Below are 24,095 nucleotides of genomic sequence, written 5' to 3' on the forward strand. Positions count from 1 at the left end.
CCGTCCCTGCCTCGCGCCTTGCTCATCTTGACACCGAGGAAACCGTGGCCTTCAACATTATTGGAATCTCCTTAACATTGAAGCTGATTCTGTGGGTCTATTGCTTACCCAACAGAGACAGGTTGGTGTTCTCTCCATCTCCTGCCACCTTTTTTCTATTCTTGCAAACCTCTTCTCTTTTCCGTGCTTTTGCCCCCCCTCCCCCCACCCCTTCACCCCTCCAGGTATCTGCAGGACGCATGGTGGTTCACCATCAACCTCCTACTAGTGAAAACTAATTTTTACTCTCTCTTCCCACCTGTGGAACCAACTTCCATATTCTCTTCAGTCTTATTATTTCCTCCAGGTCTTCAAGCTGTTCATCACCATCGCAGATCATCACCCATCCAAAACCATGATTGTTTCTACCCCCGTAAACTTTCTGCAACCCCACATTTTTGGGGGTTTCGTTCCATGTATAGTCCAGAGGGATGTGCATTGCACTCATCTCTCAATGTGTAGCTTGGGTTCGAATCTGTTTTGGCAACACAGCTGCACCCCCAACAAATGATACCTGCAACATGAAAGAAGAAGAACAATCATTTTGGGCACATTTTAATTGTTCCAAACTGCAGTCGCAGTTCACTCTTTGCCTCCTCTTTCTGCAGGTTTAATGGGCAGTCTATTGGTGATGAAGGTTTGGAGATTCTAATAAAGTCACTGGTGAGCAAACCAAATCGACTGAAAGAACTCAAGTGAGTACCTGTGCGTCCTTCAGATAAGTATCTGTGTATGGATCAAATGGATGTTTGAACATCAATGTTTTCCCTTTTTAATTAATTTTGTGATTTCAATAATTACTTTATGTAAAGTTTCTCTGATTGTACAGTGCCTAAAGAAAGTCTTCACCCCCTTTGAAATTTTACACCATTTCTTGCTTTATAGCCTGGAATTAAATTCCATTAAATGGAAGGTTTCCATTCCGTGTGTGTTGCGTGTTCGTGTTGGCTCTCATACGAGCCTCAACAGTGTGTACAAAAAATATATATATATATATATATATATATATATATATATATATATATATATATATATATGTATGTAATACACAGAAACTGACTTCCAATCAGATTTAAGATGGTCTCGGCCACTCGGGCAAATTATAAGGGAATAGAGAACTAGGACATTAACCTTAGGCTTTTTACCAAAGTTTTAATAACCCATTTATTTATTTATTTATTTTATTTACATCATCCTGGAGTTATCAGGCGGTTGAATCATGCTAATAATTTGTAAAGCGAACTCTTGGAAGGTTGTAATAGATGATGTAATGACTGCTGTACATGGGAACTGATTCAAAAAAACAACATAAAAATATCAATGAAACAGAAAGTGAAAGCTCTGGTGTCTTGTGTAATGCCGGTCTACTTTCCCAGTCTGGAGATGGTGGCACTGACACATAACAGAGGCTGTATGTCTGCGAGAATAACTGGGTCAGGGGGGATTATGGGAGTGAAGAGAATGGATCAACTGAGGGAGGAGGTTGGTGTGCAAGTAAGCTTGACGGGGAACTTGGGAATAAGCCGGCTGAAGTTTTGTTTTTTTGTATACCTTGTCGAGGCTCGAATGAAAGCTAACACACAACGCACAGCAAGGGGGGGGGGGGCATGAAACAAGAGGGGCAGGAATGGGGAGGACAAAACAGTGGGGAACAGAGACATTAGGAGATCTGTGGAAGGGAGAGGGATGTGGCGGGTAACATGATGAATAAAAGATAGACATTACAGGGACTTTCAGGAAGGAAAGCAGAGAATTTGAAGGAAGTGGGTTTAGGGTGCATTAACAGGGGTAGAAAAGATCGAGGATTTGGATGGGGGATGGTAAGAGGTGGTGGTGAACAGCTGTTTTGAAGGCCTGGAGGGAAGAATGGGATTGGACAGAGTGAGGGAGTTTATTCCAAAGGCGGGAAAAAAGAGGAATGAAAGTGTGAAGGTGAGCAGTGATTCATGATTTTGGTAGCTTTACCAGAAGGGGGTTGTTGGCGGACCTTGAGCGTCCTGCGGAAGTATGGTGGGGACATATTGCAGACAGAGCAGGGGGGGCAGGACCAGAGAGGAGACGGTAAAAGCCAGAAAGACCGCCGACCTGCCTGTGGTGAGAGAGTGAGAGGCCCAAAGACAGCCTTGTCGTAGGAGATGCCAATGATCCGAAATGCCTTGGTTTCCACAGCGTAAAGCCGAGAAAGGTTGGAGGCAGGAGCACCAGCCCAGAGGGGAGAGCATTACTCCATCAGGCTGCGGACGAAAGTTTTGTATGTGGTCAGGAGCTCAGGTGGGCCGAGGAAGGACTTTGCACAACGGAGGATTCCCAGTCGGCAACTGGCTTTGGAGGCGAGGTTGGAAATGTGGCTTTTCCAGGAAAGATCATGGCAGATAGTGAGACCCAGAAGCTTGAAAGAAAGGACTTCTTCCAGAGGATTGTTGAGAAAGTAGATAGGGGGGTATATGTTGGCTGGATACTTGGTGTGGATGGGGGAAGATAGAATGAAGATGGATGGGTGAAGACTGCAACTTTCTACTGATGGTGCTTTGTTTCACTCCTTGGAGTTTTTATCTCTTCACAGGTTGAGCTCCTGCAAACTGAGCACGAAGTCTCTGCCTGTGCTGAGGGACCTGAAGAACTTGGAGGTTCTTGAGTGAGTCCAGAACTGTATTGAGTTTTCTGTTGTTGTTGTTTTTCTCTTTCACTTGACACGGATTTGTGAATTTCCATCACAGGTAAACTAGAATGACACTCGGGAGAGTGCATCCTAGTCCCAGACAAATTTTGAAAAAAAGGCTTTAAAAACGTAGTTGGAAACATTTCTTGTTAATGGTTGGCATTCAGGCTCATTTGATTTTTTTTAGGATAAGTTCAATTTGATTAAAATGTTTGCCACATTCGATTCTCAGTTTTAACCCTTTAATGTCTGACTCAAAATAACGACCATATTCTATTTTGTTTTCATAAAATATGCTGTCATAGCTTTAACAGTCTTCATTTTAACAAGCTCTTTCAGTTTTCTAAGGTTTTGTTGGTTCGAGAATTCAACTACAACACACAACAGGCTGTGAGATGTTTAGAATATGTATATTATGTACATGTGTATGTGATATATATATATATATATATATATATATATATATATATATATATATATATATATATATATATATTTATATATATATATATACATACACAATGTTGATGCTCTTATAAGAGCTAACACACAGAATGTATTACAAGGATCGCAGGAGACGAGAGGTGGGAGATGGAAACACAAAACAGTGGGGAACACAGGCATAAGCAGATCTGTGGAAGGGAGAGGGATTGTGCAGAGTACAAGGGTAAAACAAGATGGACACTACATGTACTTTCAGGAAAGAAAGCAGGGAATTGTAGAATAAATAGAGGTGAGTTTTGGGGTACATTAACAGGGATAGGAAAGATCATGGTTTTGGATGGGGGAAGATAAGAGATGGTGGTGAACAGCTGTTTTGAAGACCTGGGGGAAGAGTGGGATTGAAGAGACTGTGGGAGCTTGTTCAAAAGGTGGAAAAAAAGAGGAATGACAAAGAATGAAGGTGAGCAGTGATTCTTGCTTGGGTGGTTTAACCAGAAGGGGGTTGCTTGCAGACCTTGAACACCCTATGGAAATATGGGGGGGGGGGCGTTGGACAGATCACAGACAGAGCAAGGCGGGGGGGGGCAGAGAGATGGTGGAAGTCGGAAAAACCACCGACCTGCCTGCAGTTAGAGAGTGAGAGATCCAAAGACTCGGCCTCATCGCGTGAGATAACAATACTCCTGAATGTCTTTGTTTCCACATTGTAAAGCCGAGAAAGGTGAGAGGAGCACCAGCCCAGAGGGTAGAGCAGTATTCCATCAGGCTGTGGATGAAAGCTTTGTACATGGTCAGGAGCTCATGTGTGCCCAGGAAGTACTTTGCACGATGCAGGATGCCCAGTTGGTGACTGGCTTTAGTGGCCAGCCAGAATTAACCCCCATGCCCGCTAGAATTCAAAATGATTACTGATGCAGTACTTAATGATTGGCAATAATAAAACCACAAGAAGGATTTTTGTTTCAATTTCTCAATTGCAGACAGGATAAAAGTAATTAAGCCTCCGACATTTCCCCAAATAATAAGTTAATTTACCCCTTTCAGATCACCAGAAGACACCGTTCCTCCCGCCACCCCCAAACACCAAACAAATGAAGTATACAGCAATGCTATATTTCAGAAGTCCCACGAAGACTGGTATTGAATTTCAGATACGTTTTGTATCACATCCGTCTTCCAAAATGTCCTGACACATGCTCTCTTGGCTATGACACCTGCAACCTTCGGTATATGGTAATCTCAGTCATCTGCAGCTGCAACACATTGTGAGGCAGCCATTGGTGTACACACATGACATGATCTCCGAACAAGCTTGAGGAATCTGAGGGATGGAGAGTAAGCATGGCATCAGCTTCTCACCTTTGTGGGTCCAACCCATTAATGTAACACATGGGAGACATGAAGGGAGAGCATGGGATTAGTTCCACACACTTGCTTGGAAGTGAGAACGCATAATGTGGAATCATGCTGCATCAGATGTTGGAGGTAGAGTTTCGTGAGACCACCCAATGCAGAATAACTTGACTCTTGCCTTGTCGTGACTATCCACATCTGGTACTCCGTACACTTTACAGATGAAAACCCTGGCTGATTTGATGACGTCATCGGTAATTTCACCTTTGTCGAGACTGTCTAACAGGTCACGGTGCTCCTTGAACACTGGTCAAGCAGTCCACTTGCTGTGACCAAATAATTGAGACACACTGTCACACCCTGTTAAAGAGTGAAAGCCAAATATTGTGTCAACTTGAGGGGCTGTCAAGTGCTTTTGAACATCATGCACTGGAATCCATTTGGGGGTCTTGGCAGTGCAGATTGCATCCACAAATATGAACATGCCATTTTGCCATAATAGGCCAGCAATCGCACCAGTGTATTAGTGTGGTGAACTGACATAAATGTCAAGTCCACATTGGCATGAAGGCAGTGGAGTACAAGACAGGTATCGGCCTCCTCGTGACCCACTTCATGTACCGTTACATCAAGCTCCGCATCTGAAGTCTTCATCGTTGAAGGTTCTGCAAATCCTCCAGAGACGACACCAATTTTGTATGTAGAGCTGCACACAATAATGTGATCAGAAGGAAACAAAGCAAGATCCTCTTTGTTTTCTTCCAGTGCCATAAAGTTTGACCAGTTTGCGGGTTGCAGAACTCTGCGACATTCTACACAACCTCTCACGGGTTGTAAGCCATGTTTGCCTTTCGTTCTTGTTCCCGTTTTGATGGAGTCTTTCCAATAGCTATGTAATGCTACCTCAATCATGTCATAGGCTTCTTCCATGTTATATTGTTGTTTAATCAGCGGCGCTTAACAGCACTGCCGTCTCAGGGGTTATAACGCCGGCTAGTTCGGCACAGGTATCAGGTCACGTGCCTCAGATCACAATACCAAAGTACCCCTGTGCCTTGCCAGTTGGGGATATACACCCCGGCTACAGACTGGGTTTGATCAGAGACCGAGCGAAGTCTGCCGCAGTCCGTATCCAGTTTGGTTTTAAATACAAATCGAGCGATTGTTCTTCAGTGCGACACAAATAAATTCAAGGTGGCAAATTTCGTATAAATCAGCCAGATTTATTGGGGGAACATCGGGGAACATGACAAGCAAAGCATTCACAATAACGTTATCATTCATCTATAATCCGTCCTTATCTAGCGAGCTACGGATACGGGTTTCGCAGGAGGCCCTAGCAAAATAATCCTTAGGCCTGGACCACATGCATACAAGACACGGAGTACATGGCGGTGCCTCATGGACGAGAGGAAAGGTGTCGAAGGCACGAATGCAGCTCGTGACAAGCCGATGTCGTCGGATTCGAGCGCCCAGACCGAGCACGCAGCGTGGCAAAATGGCGGCGACGTCCTCCTATCGGCACCGCTCACGCACGCAGCGTCGGTGCATCCAGCCCCTCGGAGGTCGACGGCACAAGAGAGAAAGATCTATGGTGTGTTCCAGCTGGTTCTTCACAAGGTCCAGTATGCAAATCCAGGCCTGGCCTGTACACCAGACTAGGCCTAATCTGGGTGTTGGACTCTGCAGGTGGATCGATGGGATGAAAAGACATGGTTGCGCCGTGCAGGGAGTCAGGACAGTCAGAGGCTTTGTGGTTGGACCCAGGACGAACCTGGGGACGACCTGCATGCTGGATCCATGGCCAAGGAGGAACCGCTGGTCAGGTCACTCCTCACAAAGCACATCGCAGACAGGAAAAAGCAGTTCCTCTTGCCTTCTGAGGCGGGCTTTTTCGAACCACCTCCGGGGACACGTGATTGGTCTATCGTTCGAGTTTGCAACAGCTCTCCGCCAATAGGTTGCCGGCACGTCCTGCCGACTGGCTCTGCCAGGGCGCCGGTTGGGGGCTGGCCAAGGGTGGGGGGGGTGGGGGGAGGAGGAAAAAAGAAGGTGCCTCTCGGTACACCACCACTGTATGAACACTGGACTGCCTGCTGCCTCTTGTATTGTACATTTGAATTGTATCTAATTTGGTATCATGCATTTCTTATGGTCAAACGGTGAGCTTTGTCTGCAGGCGGAGCTTTTCTGAAGCAGCATTGGAAGTTGCTGCCAGAAACGGCAGACAGCCAAATACATAAACGCATGGACAGACGCCACACTTCACATTATATAATAGATGGAGAGGGACTGCGTTATAATGCCATAATTATATGATGTTGATGTGATTTACAAATATTACTATTTAAATAGTGAAAGTATTCCCGAAGTTCTCTTTGTTGTCAATAAAATGATAACCTCAGGGTTTTTTTTCCTCTTTCTCTCCTTTACCATCAGTTTGAGTTTGAATTCCATTGGTGATGAGGGACTGGAGGGGTTGATGGAAGTTTTGAAAACTCAAACAAAGTTACGAACCCTTGGGTGAGTGGGAAGGGGATTTGTTTTGGGGAATAAAACCATGTTGACGTCACAATCCCTGACTGTGTACCTGAAGGGTGACCTGACCTGGGTAGTGTATGGGTGGTATGATATGTCTTCCACTTCTTAATGATGCATTTCACCATACTCAAAGGGATAATGAGTGATGTTCAAATCTTTTTATAACCCTCTCCTGAACTGTGATTCTCCACCATTTTATGTCTGACTTATTTGGAAAGCTCCTTGGTCTTCATGTTTGCGTTGTTGGTTGACCGAGTCAGTTGCACCTTAAAACTCCTTAGATAAGTGGGGAAGCTTAATTTTTAAGTGAAACCACTGATTACATACAGGTGAAACATACTACACTTGTTTTGTTAACTTTTAAACAAACAAGTCTGAAGACGACGATGGTTCACGAGCGGTATTTAGCAATGCAGATTGTTTCAGAAGTCAAGGATGAGACAATGTGATAATTTTTGACCAAGTTATAAAAATGATCAACAGGACGTGGTACGGGTGACAGGTTATGAGCTGCAAAATGTCGAAAACCCGGTTTCGTTCAACAACTTTCAAAATTTGACCTTTGCATAACCTTTAAAGGTCACAAAACAATGTTGTGGACATTAAAATAAGGAAACAGGATACGTGCTATAGCTTATTGGAGTTAGTTTGTCGAAGAAGGTCGAAAACCCGGTTCGATTCCCACAACTTTGAAAATTTGACCTTTGTGGCCTTTAAAGGTCAAAGGTCAAGGATTATGATCTTTGGTGCAAAACTTACTCTGGAAAATTCCAGGAACAATATAACGACATATAGGCTACATGGCATTTCGCACTCCTCGGATTATCCATACTTTGATGAAATCAGCGTAAAAACAAAATAGAAGGGGGCACCACGGGCAAGGTGTCCGAGATAGAGCAAAATGGTTTCAAGACTTTAGGTGGGTAATGACCTCAAGATTATGCATAAAAAATATTGTCATCCTAGCTCTCAAAGTTTGGGCGGTCGTATGATTTTTATGGCCAAACTCGCAATTTTCTAAGTTTTTGACCTTGTGACCTTGACCTTGGGATGAAAATGAGAAATCGGCAATGACAAGTTTTAGATAATTCATTTTGCTCTTCAAATACCGAAGAACCCATTCCATTCAGTCAATTCCCTAGGAGAAGATAGATTTTTAATCCGACTTCCCCCCTAAAAATGGCTATTTTTTGGGCGTGGCTCCACTCACAATGGGCGTAGCCACGCCCTCATCCAGGAAAACACAACGAGACATTGATATCGAACACATAACCAAGTTTCATCAAGATCGGATCAAAGTCCACGGAGCTATGCTCTGGACAGACAGACACACAGACAGACAGACACACAGACATAACGAATATAGTGGTCACTGGCTGGTGCTCGTGAACCAATAATTTGTTGCTGAGGTGATTTAGGGTTAATTAGGCAAAGGGTTTGAATACTTATGTAACTGAGAATCATCTTATTTTCTCTGCTATCTAACTTATTCACATTTCAGCTGCATTTTTGTTTAGCTTTCTCACTTTGGAGAAGTTTGTGAAGACCCTATATATACATGAAGTTTGATTTGAAAACATCATGAAATTAGCTCAGATGGCATCAAAATGTGAAAACTTTAGAGAGGGTGAATAATTTTGCAAGCTTCTGTACTTTTTTAACAACCCTCTCGAAGATCAGTCACTCAAACGCTTCGGTGTCACTCTCTGCCATGATCATTTTTGGGCAAACCACATTTCAAAGTTGGCCTCCATAGCCAGTCGCAGACTGGGCATCCTTCGTCATGTAAAGTTGTTCCTTGGTATACCTGAGCTCCTATCCACCTACTTGGCCTTCATCTGCAGCTTGATGGAATACAGCTCTCCCCTCTGGGCTGGCACCCCTGTTCACACTGTACTCAGCATGATTCGGTGAAATCCAATGCCTTCAAGACCATTGGAACCTCCCATGATGGAGCCGAGCCGATTTGCATCACTTTGCCCTTACCGATAGGTTGGTGGTCTGTCTTCTTCTGCCTCCTTTCTGTTGTTGTACCCTCTGCCCTTTCCATACATTGTCCCCCCATGTGTCTGCAGGTGAATTTGGTCCACCAGCAACCCACTTCTTTTGACACTCCCCATATCCAGCATCACTGCTCACCTCCACTCACTTGCTCCTCTTTTTTTTTTTTCTGCCTGTGGAACTGTTCAATTCTCTTCAATCTTATTTTTTCCTCCAGGTCTTCAAGCCAGCTGTTCACCACCATCTCAAATCATACATCATCCAAAACCATGATCTTTTATTTACAGCTGTTAAACCCCTTCCTCCACTCCCATCCACAAAATATTTTGCTTCTGTAACCACCTTGTCCACCCCATGCAATCACCACTACTCCTCATCATTATCCGCATCCCTTTTTTTTGACTGTCTCCATTTTTTTCCCTCCCTCGGCCCTGCTGTTGACATTTCCCCCTTCTATTTCTGCTGTTGCTTTTGTTATGTTGCGTCCTGATCCCTTCTGTGTTCTAGCTCTTATACAAGCCTTGACTCTTCAAAATAAATAAATAAATAAACGTTGCTTCATTGAGGGAGATGGTCATCGGATGCAAGTTTAGATAGCTGACAGATGAAATGATCTGGGAGCAACCAGTCGAGAAACCAAATTTGCCTCACATTGGAGAACGGTTACTGCTATAAACGGACTGATATTACAGAAAGCTAGAACCATAGCGAGCCAGACTGCATCAGTAATGGCGGAGGCTTAAACAATCGGCCAAGGGACTGCTAGTATCATCCACGCCTTACACCCTGCTCAAACACAGGATTTGCAGGGCAGCAAGAGACCCTATGTGCCTGCCGTGAGAGGGATTTCAGATCAGCCATTTTTAACTGGCTCAAGAGAAAAGATACTCCAGATGAAGATCTGCAAACCACACGGCCAATTACAACAGATATCCAGCAAAGGATGCTCAGTGTAACATCTACAAAAAGAGAACACTTTGCTAAGGCATGTCGGGACATTAAGCGGGTTCACAAACTGACTGTGCTGGGGTGAATGTGTTGAATGTAGACAATCGGGATCGAGAGTATAGGTATAGGGATCGATAAGATAATGTACGCTGTAGAAGTTACTGTTGTCGGGGGGGGGGGGGGATGCAGAATGGATGCAGAAGACACTTTGGGTGAAAGAATGAGAAATTTAATACTGAGGGGTTCCTTGTCATCATTGATCAGCTAATCAGTGCCTCGAAAAACACTGTCTTGAAACAAACAAAGAAATCAATGATAAGTTTGGATGGTCAAGTAAGCCTTTTTCTCTTTCTCAACTCGTGAGATCAAGCAAGCCTCTTCAAACGTCGACTCCCCCTCAACTCCCTCTCCCTAGTATCCAAACGATCTGGAACTTGCAAATGAAAGTGTATTTATCCGGATTTCTAACTTACTGGCTTCTTCAATAAAGCTTCAAACCTCATACAAACAATGCCAGCAGAACTACTCCCCCCTCCCCCGACCACCCCCCCCCGACCACCCCCCCCCCGTTAATATAACTCAAACCTGTTTATTGAGATGCTTTATTTATTTATGTCTGTTTCCACATATCAGGGGGTAATGTCTCATGAAAAGAATTTGTACTATTATTGGTCATGTGACCTTCAACCTGTTCATTATGGGTTTTTTTATTATTATCTCATAACCTGGAACAAAGGAACCTTCTAAATCTCTAATTTATATTCAACTTTCTACTGACGGTTCTTTGTTTCACTCCTTGGATTTTTCTTTTTAATCTCTTCACAGGTTAGGGGGGTGTAACCTGACCACCAAGTCTGGGCCAATTCTGAGGGACCTGAAGAACATCATCAATTTGGAGGAACTTCAGTGAGTACTGAGTTCTTATTGAGGTTTTTGTTCTTCTTCTCTTTCACGAGACATGGATTTGTGAATTTCCATCACAAGGTTTGTAAATAAACTCCATTTTCATCTGCGACATGTCGCAGGTCTACAACAGCTCTGCATTATTGTTGTTTTTGTTGGGGGTCGATTTTTGAAATGTGCACCCATTGGTTGTAAAGCTGCTGGACCATACCCACATTGGTCGCTTGACTCTGCTCACCACAGCACCCAGACAAAATGACATGACCACCATCTTGGCTTTCTGATTGGCCTAACACATTCAGTCTGTAGGTCTCTGCCAATTATACACTGTCTGGGTTTGTTGCATCAGATTTCCAATGGCTTTGTTTTGGGTCAAGGTATTAATCACGATGAGGGACCACGAAAAATCGAATTATATGTGGCTAAGCGCATGTAAGTGGTTACCACCCCTATTTTAGGGCATACCCTGACTTGAGTGGCATTTTTGAAAGTCACAAAGACTAATACTGGTCATGAAATTTGGTTCATTGCACAGACAGTGTTCCATAGGACCTCAAAATATATAGGTTCATGGGTCTATGATGTATATTACTGAATCTACAGGATTTTTATTGAATATACATGCCCAGTATTGGCCTTTTTTCTTGTTTCACCTTAAAATATGACATATATTAGACCATGCAAAAATACAACATATAAAACATTCTATATGAAATTTCTCATCTAATCAAAAGGTTGTCACCCACCATCTGAGAAAATCAGCATTTGTGTCGGTCAGTGGTGGATTCGCATGATATATGCACATTCTGGCATATTTTTATTTTTTATTGTTTTATTGCCCTTTTAGAGCCTGGGACTATGAAATCCCCTAACAAAATGACGAGTTTATCAATAACTCATATTTACGTGTCTTACATTATTCAACTTATTACCAATAATCAATGTAAAAACAATTGAGATTATCCGGGTGGATACTTAATTACAGCGGCTTGATCAAACTTTCCAACCCAAATGTCCAACTGCAAGTCACGTTTTAAAAAAAAATGTTTTTATTCTTCTGTGCATCAGATTATTTTCACTAAAATTTATTTACAAATGGGGCACAGTGATATAGATATAATAGTATAAAAAAATTGAAAACATGCATGGCTTTGGTTAAGAGTAATTTTGCATTTTGTCCGACTGCACGTCACACTTTTTTGAATTTGATTAAAAAATTAATTTTCTTAAAAAAAATTTAAAATATTTTATTAATATATAAGGCAGTTAAAACAGTTTTGGAGAAGTTAGAGAGCTTTTTGTTACTCCCAGAATTGATTGAATTGAAAAATTACGTCCAAGAATTTGTTTGATAAATCTTCTCTCTTTTAGTGCTTTTCAGCATCTGACAGTCACTGAATAGAGCAGTAATAATAATAATAATAATAATAATAATAATAATAATAATAATAATAATTAAATGACCGTTTTAACAGCCATTTTTCCCTGCTGTGCAGGGGTTGGGCTTTTTCTTGAGGCAATGTTTTATGGCCGGATGCCCTTCCTGACGCCAACCCTGGTCACCTCTTACGACACACAGGGATATGGTACACCTATTCTAACCGGGGCATACACCAGGACCAGTACACTGGTACTCATTTTGCCGACCTTGGAAGGATGACAGGCTGAGTCAACCCCCTGGTGTTAATTCAGCAGCCAACGGGGCTTGAACTCAGGACCCTGGGATCCCAAGCCGCCACCCTAACCACGAAGCCAACACCAGGCTTCAGTAATAAAAAAAATAGGTATGTATTATTTCTTAATAATCCCAGAAATTGGTATTTTGATTCTTAGATTAGTTGCTAGAATAAGTTACATACTATGACCTTCATTTATTTTGCCGAAAAAGAAAAAAAATAAAAATTAGGTAATTTAATTGAAAACTTGCAAAACCATCAGAATAGGTACCCCCTCTTCAAAGTATCATATTTCGGTATATATATATATATATATATATATATATATATATATATATATATATATATATATATATTTAAGCTCAATGGTTTTTTGTTCTGAACTCAGTTAGAATTACACTTTCAGGAAAATGTAGTGAGAAGGCAATGGAACACACTTCATTTTTTGACATTTTTGAAACAGAGTGGTAACCACTTACATGCGCTTAGCCATGTCAAATAATAGTAAGGTTTAATGAAGCCTGTCAGAACGAACAGTATTCAAGCATTGTTATATTACTTAATCGAGCATTATGTTACGTAAATTGCTAAAAAACAAAATAGCATTAACAAAGTTTTTAAATGTCCCCATATTAGGGTTAAACAATCCCTGACCATGTGATGTGACGAATCGGCTCGTTCTGATATAACCGTGGCGGAGGTTGGCATGGATGTCAGGTGTTGGGTTAATCTTTTACTAGCACATTAAATGTGTGTTTCACTTTCCCAATCGTGCGGCTCATCTTTTGAGTGCTTTAAATGCGCGTTTCCCAGTTGGCCCTGACCGGATTTTGTCACAGGTTGTGACCATAGTGCGGTCTTTCTTGTTAATACAATTAGAGATTTCATGCTAACAAATTCACATTTCCTGTTTTCATATATGAATAATAATGTTGTTTCTGGAGGACTGGGTTATAATGCCTTCATTATTTGTTGTTGATGTGATTTGCAAACATAACTTTTGAAAATGATGAAAGTATTACCAAAGTTCTTCATGTTAATAAAATGATAACCTCAGGATTTTTCTCTTTCGCAACTTTTCCATCAGATTGAGTCGGAATCCCATTGGTGATGAGGGACTGGAGGGGTTGATGGAAGGTCTGAAATCCCAAACAAAGTTGCGAATCCTCGGGTGAGTGGGAAGGGGATTTGTTTAGGGAAATAGAAACATATTTACATCATAATCCCTGATCGTACACCTGACATTCCCCAGGTGACCCTGGACCTCCAGTATACACATCTGGTTGAACTTTGTGCTTTTTATCTAAATCCTCTCCTCTCAAACCTCCCAACCGATTTCCACAAAACATTAAATTTCTCATTGACTAATGATGGGGATTAAAGTTTGACAACTTGGCAGCCATCATCAGGCACATGGTCTGGTAGCCATATTGGATGAAAGAAAAACATTTTTTAATTTTTTCTCAAACCACTTAACCTGTCGATGTGATACTTTGCAGACACGATTGACTATCCTTGTGGCATATTTTGTGATAATGTCATCAGTGAAGTGGTGTGGCAGCCAAATTGGATATAAAAGCTGACCTTATCCGATGATTTGCTGCAGGTACCATGAAAACCTGCACTAACCTCTTTCATTGTCGGTTTGTCGGCAACTAAACCGTCTCCCCCATCCTAGATGTCTTTCTCTCCAGGAAACCAGATGGCCAAATAGGCTAAACAGTTTTATGCAAGCCCCCACACACGGACAACATACTGGACTACAACAATGACCACCCATTGTGTCACAAGATGAGCTGTGCAAAAACACTACTGGACCGAGCTCAGTCCCATTGTTGTCGTTGGGCAGATCGACACAGCAAAATCCAAAGAGTCTGACAAATGCTGCTATTCAATCATCTTCCCCGACAGATAATCACAAAATGCCAGCGAAAAACAAGACAAGGGAAGGACATAACAACAAAGCCCACAAAGACAGTCACAGTACCCTACATCAAAACAGCATCTGAAGTTTCCAGTCATCTGCTCCAGCCCCACGGTGTCTGCATCGCTCACAAACCCAACGCTACTCTTTGAACATTGCTTCCAAAACCGAAAGATAAAATAGACAGATTTCAGACTGTTTATGATATCCCTGTCATGAGTGCACCACACGCTATGTCGCCCCGAGCGAGTGGTTCGCGTTCCGTCACCCCAAGCGAGTGATTCGCGCTCTTTCGCCTATTTGCTGAGATGTTTTATTTATTTATTCCTCTTTTGTGCAAACTTCTGTTTCCACAATCTAGGTTTGGCGGTTTTCTCATGGAAAAGTGGTTTGTACTGTTATGGATCATGTGACCTTCACCCCGTTCATTTTGAGGTTATTTAATTATCTCTTAACCTGGAACAAAGAACTTGTTTATCTTCAACTTTCTAATGATGATTCTTTGTTTCACTCTTTGGAGTTTGTTTTTGCCTCCAAGGTTGGTGATGTGCAACCTGAGCACCAAGTCTGGACGTGGCCTGGGGGACCTGAAGAACATCATCAACTTGGAGGATCTCGAGTGAGTTTTGAACTGTTATTGAGATTTTTGTTGTTATTCTCTTTCACGAGACATGGATTTGTGAATTCCCATCACGGGGTTTATAATTAAACTTCATTATTTATTCAAATAGTTAAGAAATTTAATGGAAGTAAATCCAAAACTTCCTGTGTCCATACAATCATATCGTTGTTTATAGAGAGGGACTTGGTTATAATGCCAAATTAATGTGGTGTTGATGTCATTTATAAACATAACTATTGAAATGATGGAGGTATTACCAAAATTCTTCATGTTAATACAATGATAACCTCATGGTTTTTCTCTATCCTTCCTTTCCCATCAGTTTGAGTTTGAATCCCATCGGTGATGAGGGATTGCAGGGGTTGATGGAAGGTCTGAAATCCCGAACAAAGTTACGAACTCTCTCGTGAGTGTGAAGGGGATTTATTTTGGGAAAATCAAAATATATTGATGTCATAATGCCTGATTGTGTACTTGACATTCTCCAGGTGACCCTTGTCCTTCTTTAGACACCTTTGGTTGAACTTTGTACTTTGCTTGGTTGAACCATCAGAGATGGGCATGAAAGGCAGCCAGCCCTGTGTAAGGGGATTTTTGGGGTGATTGAAGAGGTAATGAGGAGCGTCGATTGACAAATCACTTTATATGAAAGATAAACGGCTTGATATAAATCATTCTGAGCATTAATTGTTTCATTATTTTGTAGTGAAGGGTGTAAATGTGAAAAGGAATGAAGAATCTAAACTCAGATTCAGTGATCGATAAGTTTGTCGGCCATGGTAAAAATCTTCATAAAGTGAAGCTGTGGCTGTGAATAAGAAGAATCCATCATGGTGCTTGAAAACCATCAAGCTAATGTTTTTAGATCCATTTGGATTCAAACCCCGAATTATCCATCCGTAACACCATTTCAACACCAATGTTGAACCCATTGTGTCAAACTGTGGGATTGTACCACGTGGTACTGATGGTGCACCTGCAGAGAGAGAGAGAAGGGGGCTGTAATTGGGGGGTTTGTGGGGAATTGAGCTTCGTTGAAAAAAGAAGAAACTTCGACTCATGAGTGTTTTGACTGTCGTGCTTGTCACACCCTCAACAACACAAATCCTAAAAAAGAAAAATCAAGATACAAACTTATAAAGTACCTACCAGTCTGTGGACGATTTCACTTCCAACAACAATAATTAAAGTTTTGGACAACATCGTTAAAATACATAATTGACAGACCCAAAAAGCTGTTTTCTAAGTCTTGTTTTTAGAGAGCCGGACTCAAATTTGGGTTAAGCTCAGGACCTGGTTTAAACGCAAATCTACTGCATTTTATAGTGCGAAGATCCATGACTACCCAAATTTTTCACAACTTGAAAGGATTCCATGAAAAGTAAGCAAAACTGTATTTCTATGCCGAGTCATAGGAAGGGAAACGAGAGTGGGCGAGGCCACACCTGCCAATCAAAATTATGGGGAGAGGGCTGTGACGACGTGTGTCCATCCATCAATCCATCGGGACCATACTCTGTGCAGAGCGTTGGTGCTGCCTAAGCAGTCTCCTGGGCTATTGGGCACAATCCTGGACAGGTCACCACTCAAACACAGGATACCAGCAAGCTGGTACTCATTTTGACAGGCAGACCTCAGAAGGATGACAGGCAGATTCAACCCCACCTGGTATTAATTCAACAGCAAAGCAGGATTTGAACTCAGGATCCTGGGATCCTAAGCCCACCACTCTAACCATTAAGTCAACACCAGGTATACACCTAAATGGTTGTTGTTGATAGCGTAATATTATGTATGGTGCAACAGTAGCGCCAAGAGAAAACCACTTTTATCGAAAGACAGGTGTGCTGGAGCCAGCCAAAAATGTAGCTAGTCAGTTTGGAGCTCACAAGTGCTAGAATTCCATGTGGTAGCAAGCGTCGTCTCTCCAATGGTGAAGAGGGATGGAATCCTTGGTGCTGAAACCGCCACCTGAAGATGGCGTCCAATGCAAAAGGAAGAGAGTGCTCATTCCTTTTCGTCGTGGTTGCTCAGCCAAGCAAATTAAATCCACTTCACTCAATGGTCATGGTGATGCGGAATAAAAGTCACCATTAAATATTGACTCGAGATAAACGAAGAAATAAAGATAAAGAAATCTTCAAGCTCAAAACATGTCACAAGAGGAGCTCCCGAGGGCCTCTGTTATCCGCAGCGCCCATTCGCTCTCTGATAGGACTCCACCGGTTGGCCAATAATATTTACACGAGTTTCTTTTTTTATCATGAACCAATTTCCGCGATTGGGAAATGTACTCCCCCAGGCAAAGTACACAACCTTTCCTCCTCCACCCCCCCTACGAGTTGGATGATGATGATTATTATTTCCCTCACCGAAGGAGAGGGTATTGCACTTGGGTCCGTTTGTTTGTTTGTCTGCACAGAACTTTCGTGTTTTTCTCCGCAACCGCTTGTCAGCTTGAGACGAAATTTTCACCATTGGTGCGACTTCTCATGTAGATTGTTTTAATGATAACAATGACGTCATAGGTCATGTGATGTGGCAATCAAGTTGGAAAAATGGAAAAAAAAACCGCACCAAGGAAAAAATTGGAACTTGGCAAATAGCAAGTACACCTCATGGGGAATAATTGTGATTTTTTTTTATGACATCATAGGTGCCTTCATTATGACATAATTGCAGATGTAGAACACTAAATATGATCAGTATGAACATTTTTGAGGGTCATCGTGGGATAAAATGGTGCAGAATTTTTTGTTGTTGATGTCATCAGTCACATGATTTGGCAGCCATGTTGTTTAAAATAAAAAAATTTAAACCTTCAAAAATCTTTTTCTCTGAAATGGCTGAAAGAGTCATCACTACCAGCATTTATAAAGTGGCAGTTCTAATTATGTCTTATTTATTACGTAACACACCAGTGCACAGACGCCACACAAAACTACACAAACACCATACAACACATCACACAAAACAAGTCCTGGCAAGGGTCTGTCATCTCTTATTGCTCTTTTTCTTATTCTTCCTTTACCCCATGCCCACCCGTCCCTGAGCTGAGTTATTACATAAGGAGTGTTGTTTCCTCCCCCCCCCGCCCCCCTCATTTGAAATACATTTCGAAGAGAGGAGATTGGTAATTGATGATAAAACTGGACGAACATGATTTCAAATGACAAAATAGATTCAATCAAGGGAACTGAACCTGCTTGGAAAGCACCATTTTGGTCAAACTCTCATCAATCACCCCTCATCCTCTCACCTCCTCATTCACTTCAAACACCATCCACAACCCCCTTTTCCACCTGTTAATGTAACTGGAGTGTGTACGTTGAGATGTTTTATTTATTTATTCCTCTTTTGTACAAACTTCTGTTTCCTCGATCCAGGAGACGATGTCTCATGGAAAGGGAGTTTGTACTATTATCGGTCATGTGACCTTCAACCTGTTTATTTTGAGGTTATTTAATTATTTCTTAACCTGGAACAATTAACCTTTTAATATAACTTGTTTATCTTCAACTTTCTTCTGATGTATCTTTGTTTCATTCCTTGGAATGTTTGCCTTTTCACAGCTTAAGGGTATGTAACCTGAGCACCAAGTCTGGGCCTATCCTGAGGGACCTGAAAAAAATCATCAACTTGGAGGCACTTGAGTGAGTCCTGGACTGTTATTGAGGTTTTTGTTGTTCTTTTTTTTTTACTGGACTCGAATTTGTGAATTTCCTTGTTGCAGGGTTTATAAATGAACTCCATTATTAATACAATGGGTTAGAGATTTCATGGAAACAAATCTAACACTTCCTGTGTTCAGATTGTCACGTCAGACAACCTCTGTTAACACAAGCCATCTGCACCAGCTTGTTTTATCCCACAAACTGCTGAAAGGTTTGTAACTGCTGTGTTCAATTTAACTTCCAACTTTACCAAAATGAACCAAATTTGGTTGTGGCACAGACAAGAGACAGAAGCATAGAAAATGTTTCTTACCTTGATAAGGGTTTATTAATAAGGAGTTCGGGGATAAGGGTGGACAGGATATGCAAAACTGAACAGACCAAGTGAGTCGTCACAAATGAGAAGGGAGAAGGGAATATGCAACTTGTGTACAGTGATGAATAAATAACAATCATAACCCAACTCGGTGTCACAGATCACACTTGCAAAACAATGGGGTGTTGCAGAATTTTGTTGTTGACGTGGAATTTTATATTTAACGTTTTAGCCGACTCGATGTAAATCCTGTTACTCAAAATCTGACACCGATTATTCACTATTCACTGTCCACAACAGAAAGTACTTTCCTTCTGAGAATTTTATTTTAACTTGGTACCAAGGAGTTCAAAAACACTCAGATGTAAGCATCCACAATGATTTTCACTCTCGCAGCTTACATTTTCCTGATATATATTTATTTTGAAGGCAGCAGAGAGGGTCTGATAAGCATAAAGGTAAAAGAACACAAAATGTAATACTGTCCACTAACTGGACAGTGCATGACATAATTATGGCAAAAGTTGCAGTGTTATCAAGCAGGTCACCTTGTATCATCCTTGGAGAGAATTAAACAAAAGTCCAGAAGCGGGACAAAGGAATACAGGATAGGACATTAGGTTATAGGTTTACCAAAAATGAATATAGTAGGCAGTGAGTACATGGGTGAAACCAGTGAGACAAACAGCAAAGGGCAACTTATCTAAAGAGGAATATTCCCCATCAGGGGTAAGCAGGCGAGGATGTCTCAATGGCACGATGAGCAGTGTGAAGGGCAGTGGTGCAGCTCAGGAATATGAAGGTTGCAGGAGTGATGCAGTGGAGGCGAGGGATTGTGAGGTAGCATCCACATTTCCAGAGAGGAGTCCTCCCTATCCCAATGGCGAAGCATAACAGAAGATAGAGAGCAGGAGACTAAGAGATAGAGAATGATCTTCTCTCCAATGGTTCCACTTCAACTCTGTTTTGTGTGCACGTCCATCCCCAGCCCTTATGGACTCTGTTTTTTCCATGAAGCTTTTGTACAGTGGTTCCACCACCTCTTATCATCCCCCATCCAAATCCTCGATCTTTTTTACCCCCGATAATCCACCCAAGCCTACCTCCTTCAAATTCCCTGCTTTCCTTCCTGAAAGTCCCTGTAATGTCCATCTTCCATTGCCCATGTTCCCCGTCCCATCCCTCTCCTTTCCACAGATCTCCTAATGTCCCTGTTCCCCACTGTTTTGTCCCTCCCACTCCCTCCCCTCCCCTCATGCCCCCCTTGCTGTGCGTTGTGTGTTAGCTCTTACACGAGCCTCGACAAGGTATACAAACAAAAGAAAAAGAGAGAGCGAGAGAGAGACAGACATACAGACATACAGACAGACAGACAGACAGACAGACCATGAGACTAAGATAGAGAATGATCTTCTCTCCAATGGTTCCACTTCAACTCTGTTTTGTGTGCATGTCCAGCCCCCAGCCCTTATGGACTCTGTATTTTTCCATGAAGCTTTTGTACAGTGGTTCCTCTGTCCTACCCTCCATACTCGAGGACTGCCTTCGCCTGCAGTAGGTCCCGTGATTGGCTGCCATCTGCTTGTGGGAAGTGCCATCCTCCAGGCTGACCCGCCCATGGGGCGGCCCCAATAAATAGAAGTCTATCCCATCTTCTGAGCCCTACAGCGTATATTGCCACCATGGCTTGTGGTGCATCGGGCAGACAGATTGCGATCGGACCTTTTTATCCATTGTCCCTCGTTTCCGAAAGACTTCACCTGGCCACGCCTGATAACAAAATGTTTTTGCACAAACAATCTTCTCCGAGTAACATTGTCGATAAATTACATATGCTGCCTCATTGTTACATGTAACAAGACTACTTACTCTGCTGATAGGTCCCTGATACAAAGGCAATATAATCTACTCGAAGTACACGGTGCATGTAACACTTTCCACAGTCTAGCTACGGACCTCCCCCCCCCCCCAGGTCCTTCCACGTAACATTATAATTCTATCATTGTTTATATAGAGAGACTGGGTTATAATCCCATAATTGTATGGTGTTGCGTTTTACAAACATGACTATTGAAAATGGTGAAAGTATTCCCGAAGTTATTCATGTTAATAAAATGAGAACCTCAGTGTTTTTCTCTTTCCCTCCTTTTCCATCAGACTAAGTCAGAATCCCATTGGTGATGAAGGACTGGAGGGGTTGATAGAAGGGCTGAAGTCCCAAACAAAGTTGCGAACCCTCGGGTGAGTGAGAAGGGGATTTGTTTTGGGAAATAAAAACACATCGACATCATAATCCCTTTATTTATTTGTTTGTATGCAGCCTGTTGTTGATTGGCTGCATCATTGTCTGGGGGCACAGTTGTGCTGCTGATGCAATGCCCCTGTAACCAGTAAGCTGGTACTCATTTTGCCAACCTTGGAAGGATGACACGTTGAATGAACCTTACCTGGTATGAATTGAATGGCCCAACAGGGGCTTGAACTCAAGACACCATAACCATAAAGCCAACACCAGGTCTTCATCATCTCAGATTGTGTACATGACGTTCTCCAGGTGAACCTGGACCTCCATTATTAACCTTTGGTTGAAATTTATGCTTTGCTTGTGTTCCGAAATGGGAATGGAATGCTCATCCAGCCCTGTGTTGGAGGTCATTGGGGGGGGATGAAGAGGGAATGAGGAATAATGAATGATAAATTACTTCGTATGAACGATAAACGACTTCACACAAATCGACATGAACTATTAATTTTGTTTCATTATTTTGTAGTGAAGTTTAGTATACGTGGAAAGGATTAAAGAATCTAAACTCAAATCTGGTGATCGATATGTTTGTGGATCATGGTAAATGAGTTGAAGTGAAAAGTGAAGTTGTAAGGGTGAAGAGGTAGAATGCATCATGCTGGATACTGTTGGTGGACCTGCAGAGAAGTGTGTGTGTGTGTGTGTGTGTGTGTGTGTGTGTGTGTGTGTGTGTGTGTGTGTGTGTGTGTGTGTGTGTGTGTGTGTGTGTGTGTGTGTGTGTGTGTGTGTGTGTGTAATGACTGTCATGTTTGTGTCACACCCTCAACGTTTTATTTACTCTGAGCATGACCATTCCAAATAGATTCTTTGAACTGTTATGATTAAGGTTCTCATTGCTTATTAATTTTATTGTCCGATATTATTTAATAATCATTTGTTTTTATCTGCTGTTTGTAAGGGTGGTGTAGATATTGTTGAAACCTTATTATCTTTTCTTGGAAATTGTTTCCTGAGAAACAAAATAAGTAAAATAAAAGCACATTGCCCACCTCAGGTGGACCAAGAAGAGTACTTGGGTCCAGTGAGTACCCGCTAGTGAAAATGATGTCTATCTGTCCAGGCCGTAACTTTTTCACCATTTGATCTTTTGTGATCAAATTTTCAACAAACCTTTATTATGAGAATGGGGAGAAGAGTAATTGATAAATGGATCAAAACGTCAAAGGGTAAAATCATAGTGAGTACAAATAGTCCTTCATAGCCACCCACAGCATGTCAAGTGTGAGACGCAACATTTGTGTTTTTTTTTAATCGCTTCCACATTTCTTTATTTACTAAATAAAAAAAAATGACCGTTTTTACAGCCATTTTTCCCTGCTGTGCAGGGGTTAGGCTTTTTCTTGAGGCAATGTTTTATGGCCGGATGCCCTTCCTGACGCCAACCCTGGTCGCCTCTTACCACACACAGGGATATGGTACACCTATTCTAACCGGGGCATACACCGGGACCAGTACACTGGTACTCACTTCGCCGACCTCAGATGGATGAGGCTGAGTCAACCCCCTGGTGTTAATTCAGTGACCAATGGGGCTTGAACTCAGGACCCTGGGATCCCAAGCCGCCACCCTAACCACTAAGCCAACACCAGGCTTCAACATTTCTTTATTTACAATAGAGCTTAAATGTGTTTGTCCAGGACTTAACATTTTTACAAACTCAGCTTTTGTCATCTAATGTTCAACAAACCTTTATTATGAGAAGATCCAAAGAACACAAATTGATAAAAAGTATTATTTTTAAAATAATTATTGTTTTAATTAAGTTTCATTTGAGTACAAAGTACAAAGTGGACATGGACAGGTTTTGCATTTTGCGATGCTTTCTCATTATTATTGTTGTTATTTTAACCTCTTTCCTGCCCCCCACCCCCCAGGTGTAAATATATTTTGAAGAGAAGAGATTGATAATGCTAAAAATGGACGAATGTGACGTTAATTGACAAAATAAAGATTCCATCAGCCAAACTTGATCGGAGTGTGCCATTTGATACAAACTTTTTCATGAATCATCCCCCAGGCCCTCCTCCACTCATCTCCTCACCCTTCCCACTCCCCGACACTCCTTCCTCATTCACCTCCTACACCATCTACAAACCATCACGCACATCCCACAGGCATTTGCCCCTCCAAGGAAAAACTGAACAGATCAATCAGTTGGTGTTTTGGACCATTTTGTTTTTCTTTCACAACGTTTTACCAATTATCTCACCTTTTGTCATGCTATCATTTACATTTTATTAATTCAGCGAAGGCATCCCCCCCTTTTTTTCTGGGAGTTAATAAACACTGTGCCATTTGAGTACACCCCTTCCCACCCCCACCAACTTCCACACCTCCTTTCTCCACCCCAAGCCCTTACCCCCATTATGGTGCAGCACCAAAAGGTAACTAGATATCTGTGATCACAAAGCAATCGCCAAGGGTATGCCTTCCCCGTCGCCCGCAATCCAATGATTGCCATATTTCTTTCGGACTGCCACATGACCTTGACTTTCAACATATAAGCATCGAGAGCAAATTAATAAAATGTGTCCCCATTTAATTGACAATCTATTCAAAAAACTCGACATCATGAAAATCGGAGGACAATTATTTAAGCTATGATCAAAAAGTTTTTTTTGTAAGGCCACAATCTGAAAAAAAAGTAGATCAAGGAGACTAACCAAATATCAGGTGAACAACTTCAGTGC

The 24,095-nt window shown here is 42.0% G+C and overlaps 2 protein-coding genes across 11 annotated transcripts in view; one reads left to right on the forward strand and one right to left on the reverse strand.

Moving 5' to 3' along the window:
• The window catches only part of LOC147033505 (NACHT, LRR and PYD domains-containing protein 12-like), an 85,471-nt gene that overhangs the window by 39,549 nt on the left and 21,827 nt on the right, over positions 1 to 24,095 (forward strand). For 8 of the 10 annotated variants that reach the window (XR_015051254.1, XM_085854976.1, XM_085854968.1 and 5 more), the window contains 9 exons: positions 648 to 734; positions 2,603 to 2,674; positions 6,935 to 7,018; positions 10,811 to 10,891; positions 13,652 to 13,735; positions 15,027 to 15,107; positions 15,433 to 15,516; positions 18,683 to 18,763; positions 21,258 to 21,341. Coding sequence is in view for 8 of the 10 variants with exons in the window: in XM_085854976.1 (XP_085711102.1) it covers positions 648 to 734; positions 2,603 to 2,674; positions 6,935 to 7,018; positions 10,811 to 10,891; positions 13,652 to 13,735; positions 15,027 to 15,107; positions 15,433 to 15,516; positions 18,683 to 18,763; positions 21,258 to 21,341 (738 nt within the window). In the remaining 2 variants the exon portion in view is untranslated. Of the gene's footprint in view, positions 1 to 647; positions 735 to 2,602; positions 2,675 to 6,934; positions 7,019 to 10,810; positions 10,892 to 13,651; positions 13,736 to 14,242; positions 14,890 to 15,026; positions 15,108 to 15,432; positions 15,517 to 18,682; positions 18,764 to 18,921; positions 18,996 to 21,257; positions 21,342 to 24,095 lie in introns of those variants that run through there. The other 2 variants (XR_015051258.1, XM_085855039.1) reach the window with 2 other exon arrangements.
• Positions 21,337 to 24,095, reverse strand: part of LOC147033506 (vespryn-like) — an 81,578-nt gene continuing 78,819 nt past the window's right edge. Inside the window, exon 4 of the mRNA XM_085856364.1 lies at positions 21,337 to 21,740. Coding sequence (XP_085712490.1) covers positions 21,693 to 21,740 — 48 coding nt within the window. The 3' untranslated portion in view covers positions 21,337 to 21,692. The remainder of the gene's footprint in view (positions 21,741 to 24,095) is intronic.

This window comes from Eptatretus burgeri, chromosome 2 (assembly GCF_056783735.1).
Source record: "Eptatretus burgeri isolate ZD-2024b chromosome 2, Ebu_testis_v1, whole genome shotgun sequence".
NCBI lineage: Eukaryota > Metazoa > Chordata > Myxini > Myxiniformes > Myxinidae > Eptatretus > Eptatretus burgeri.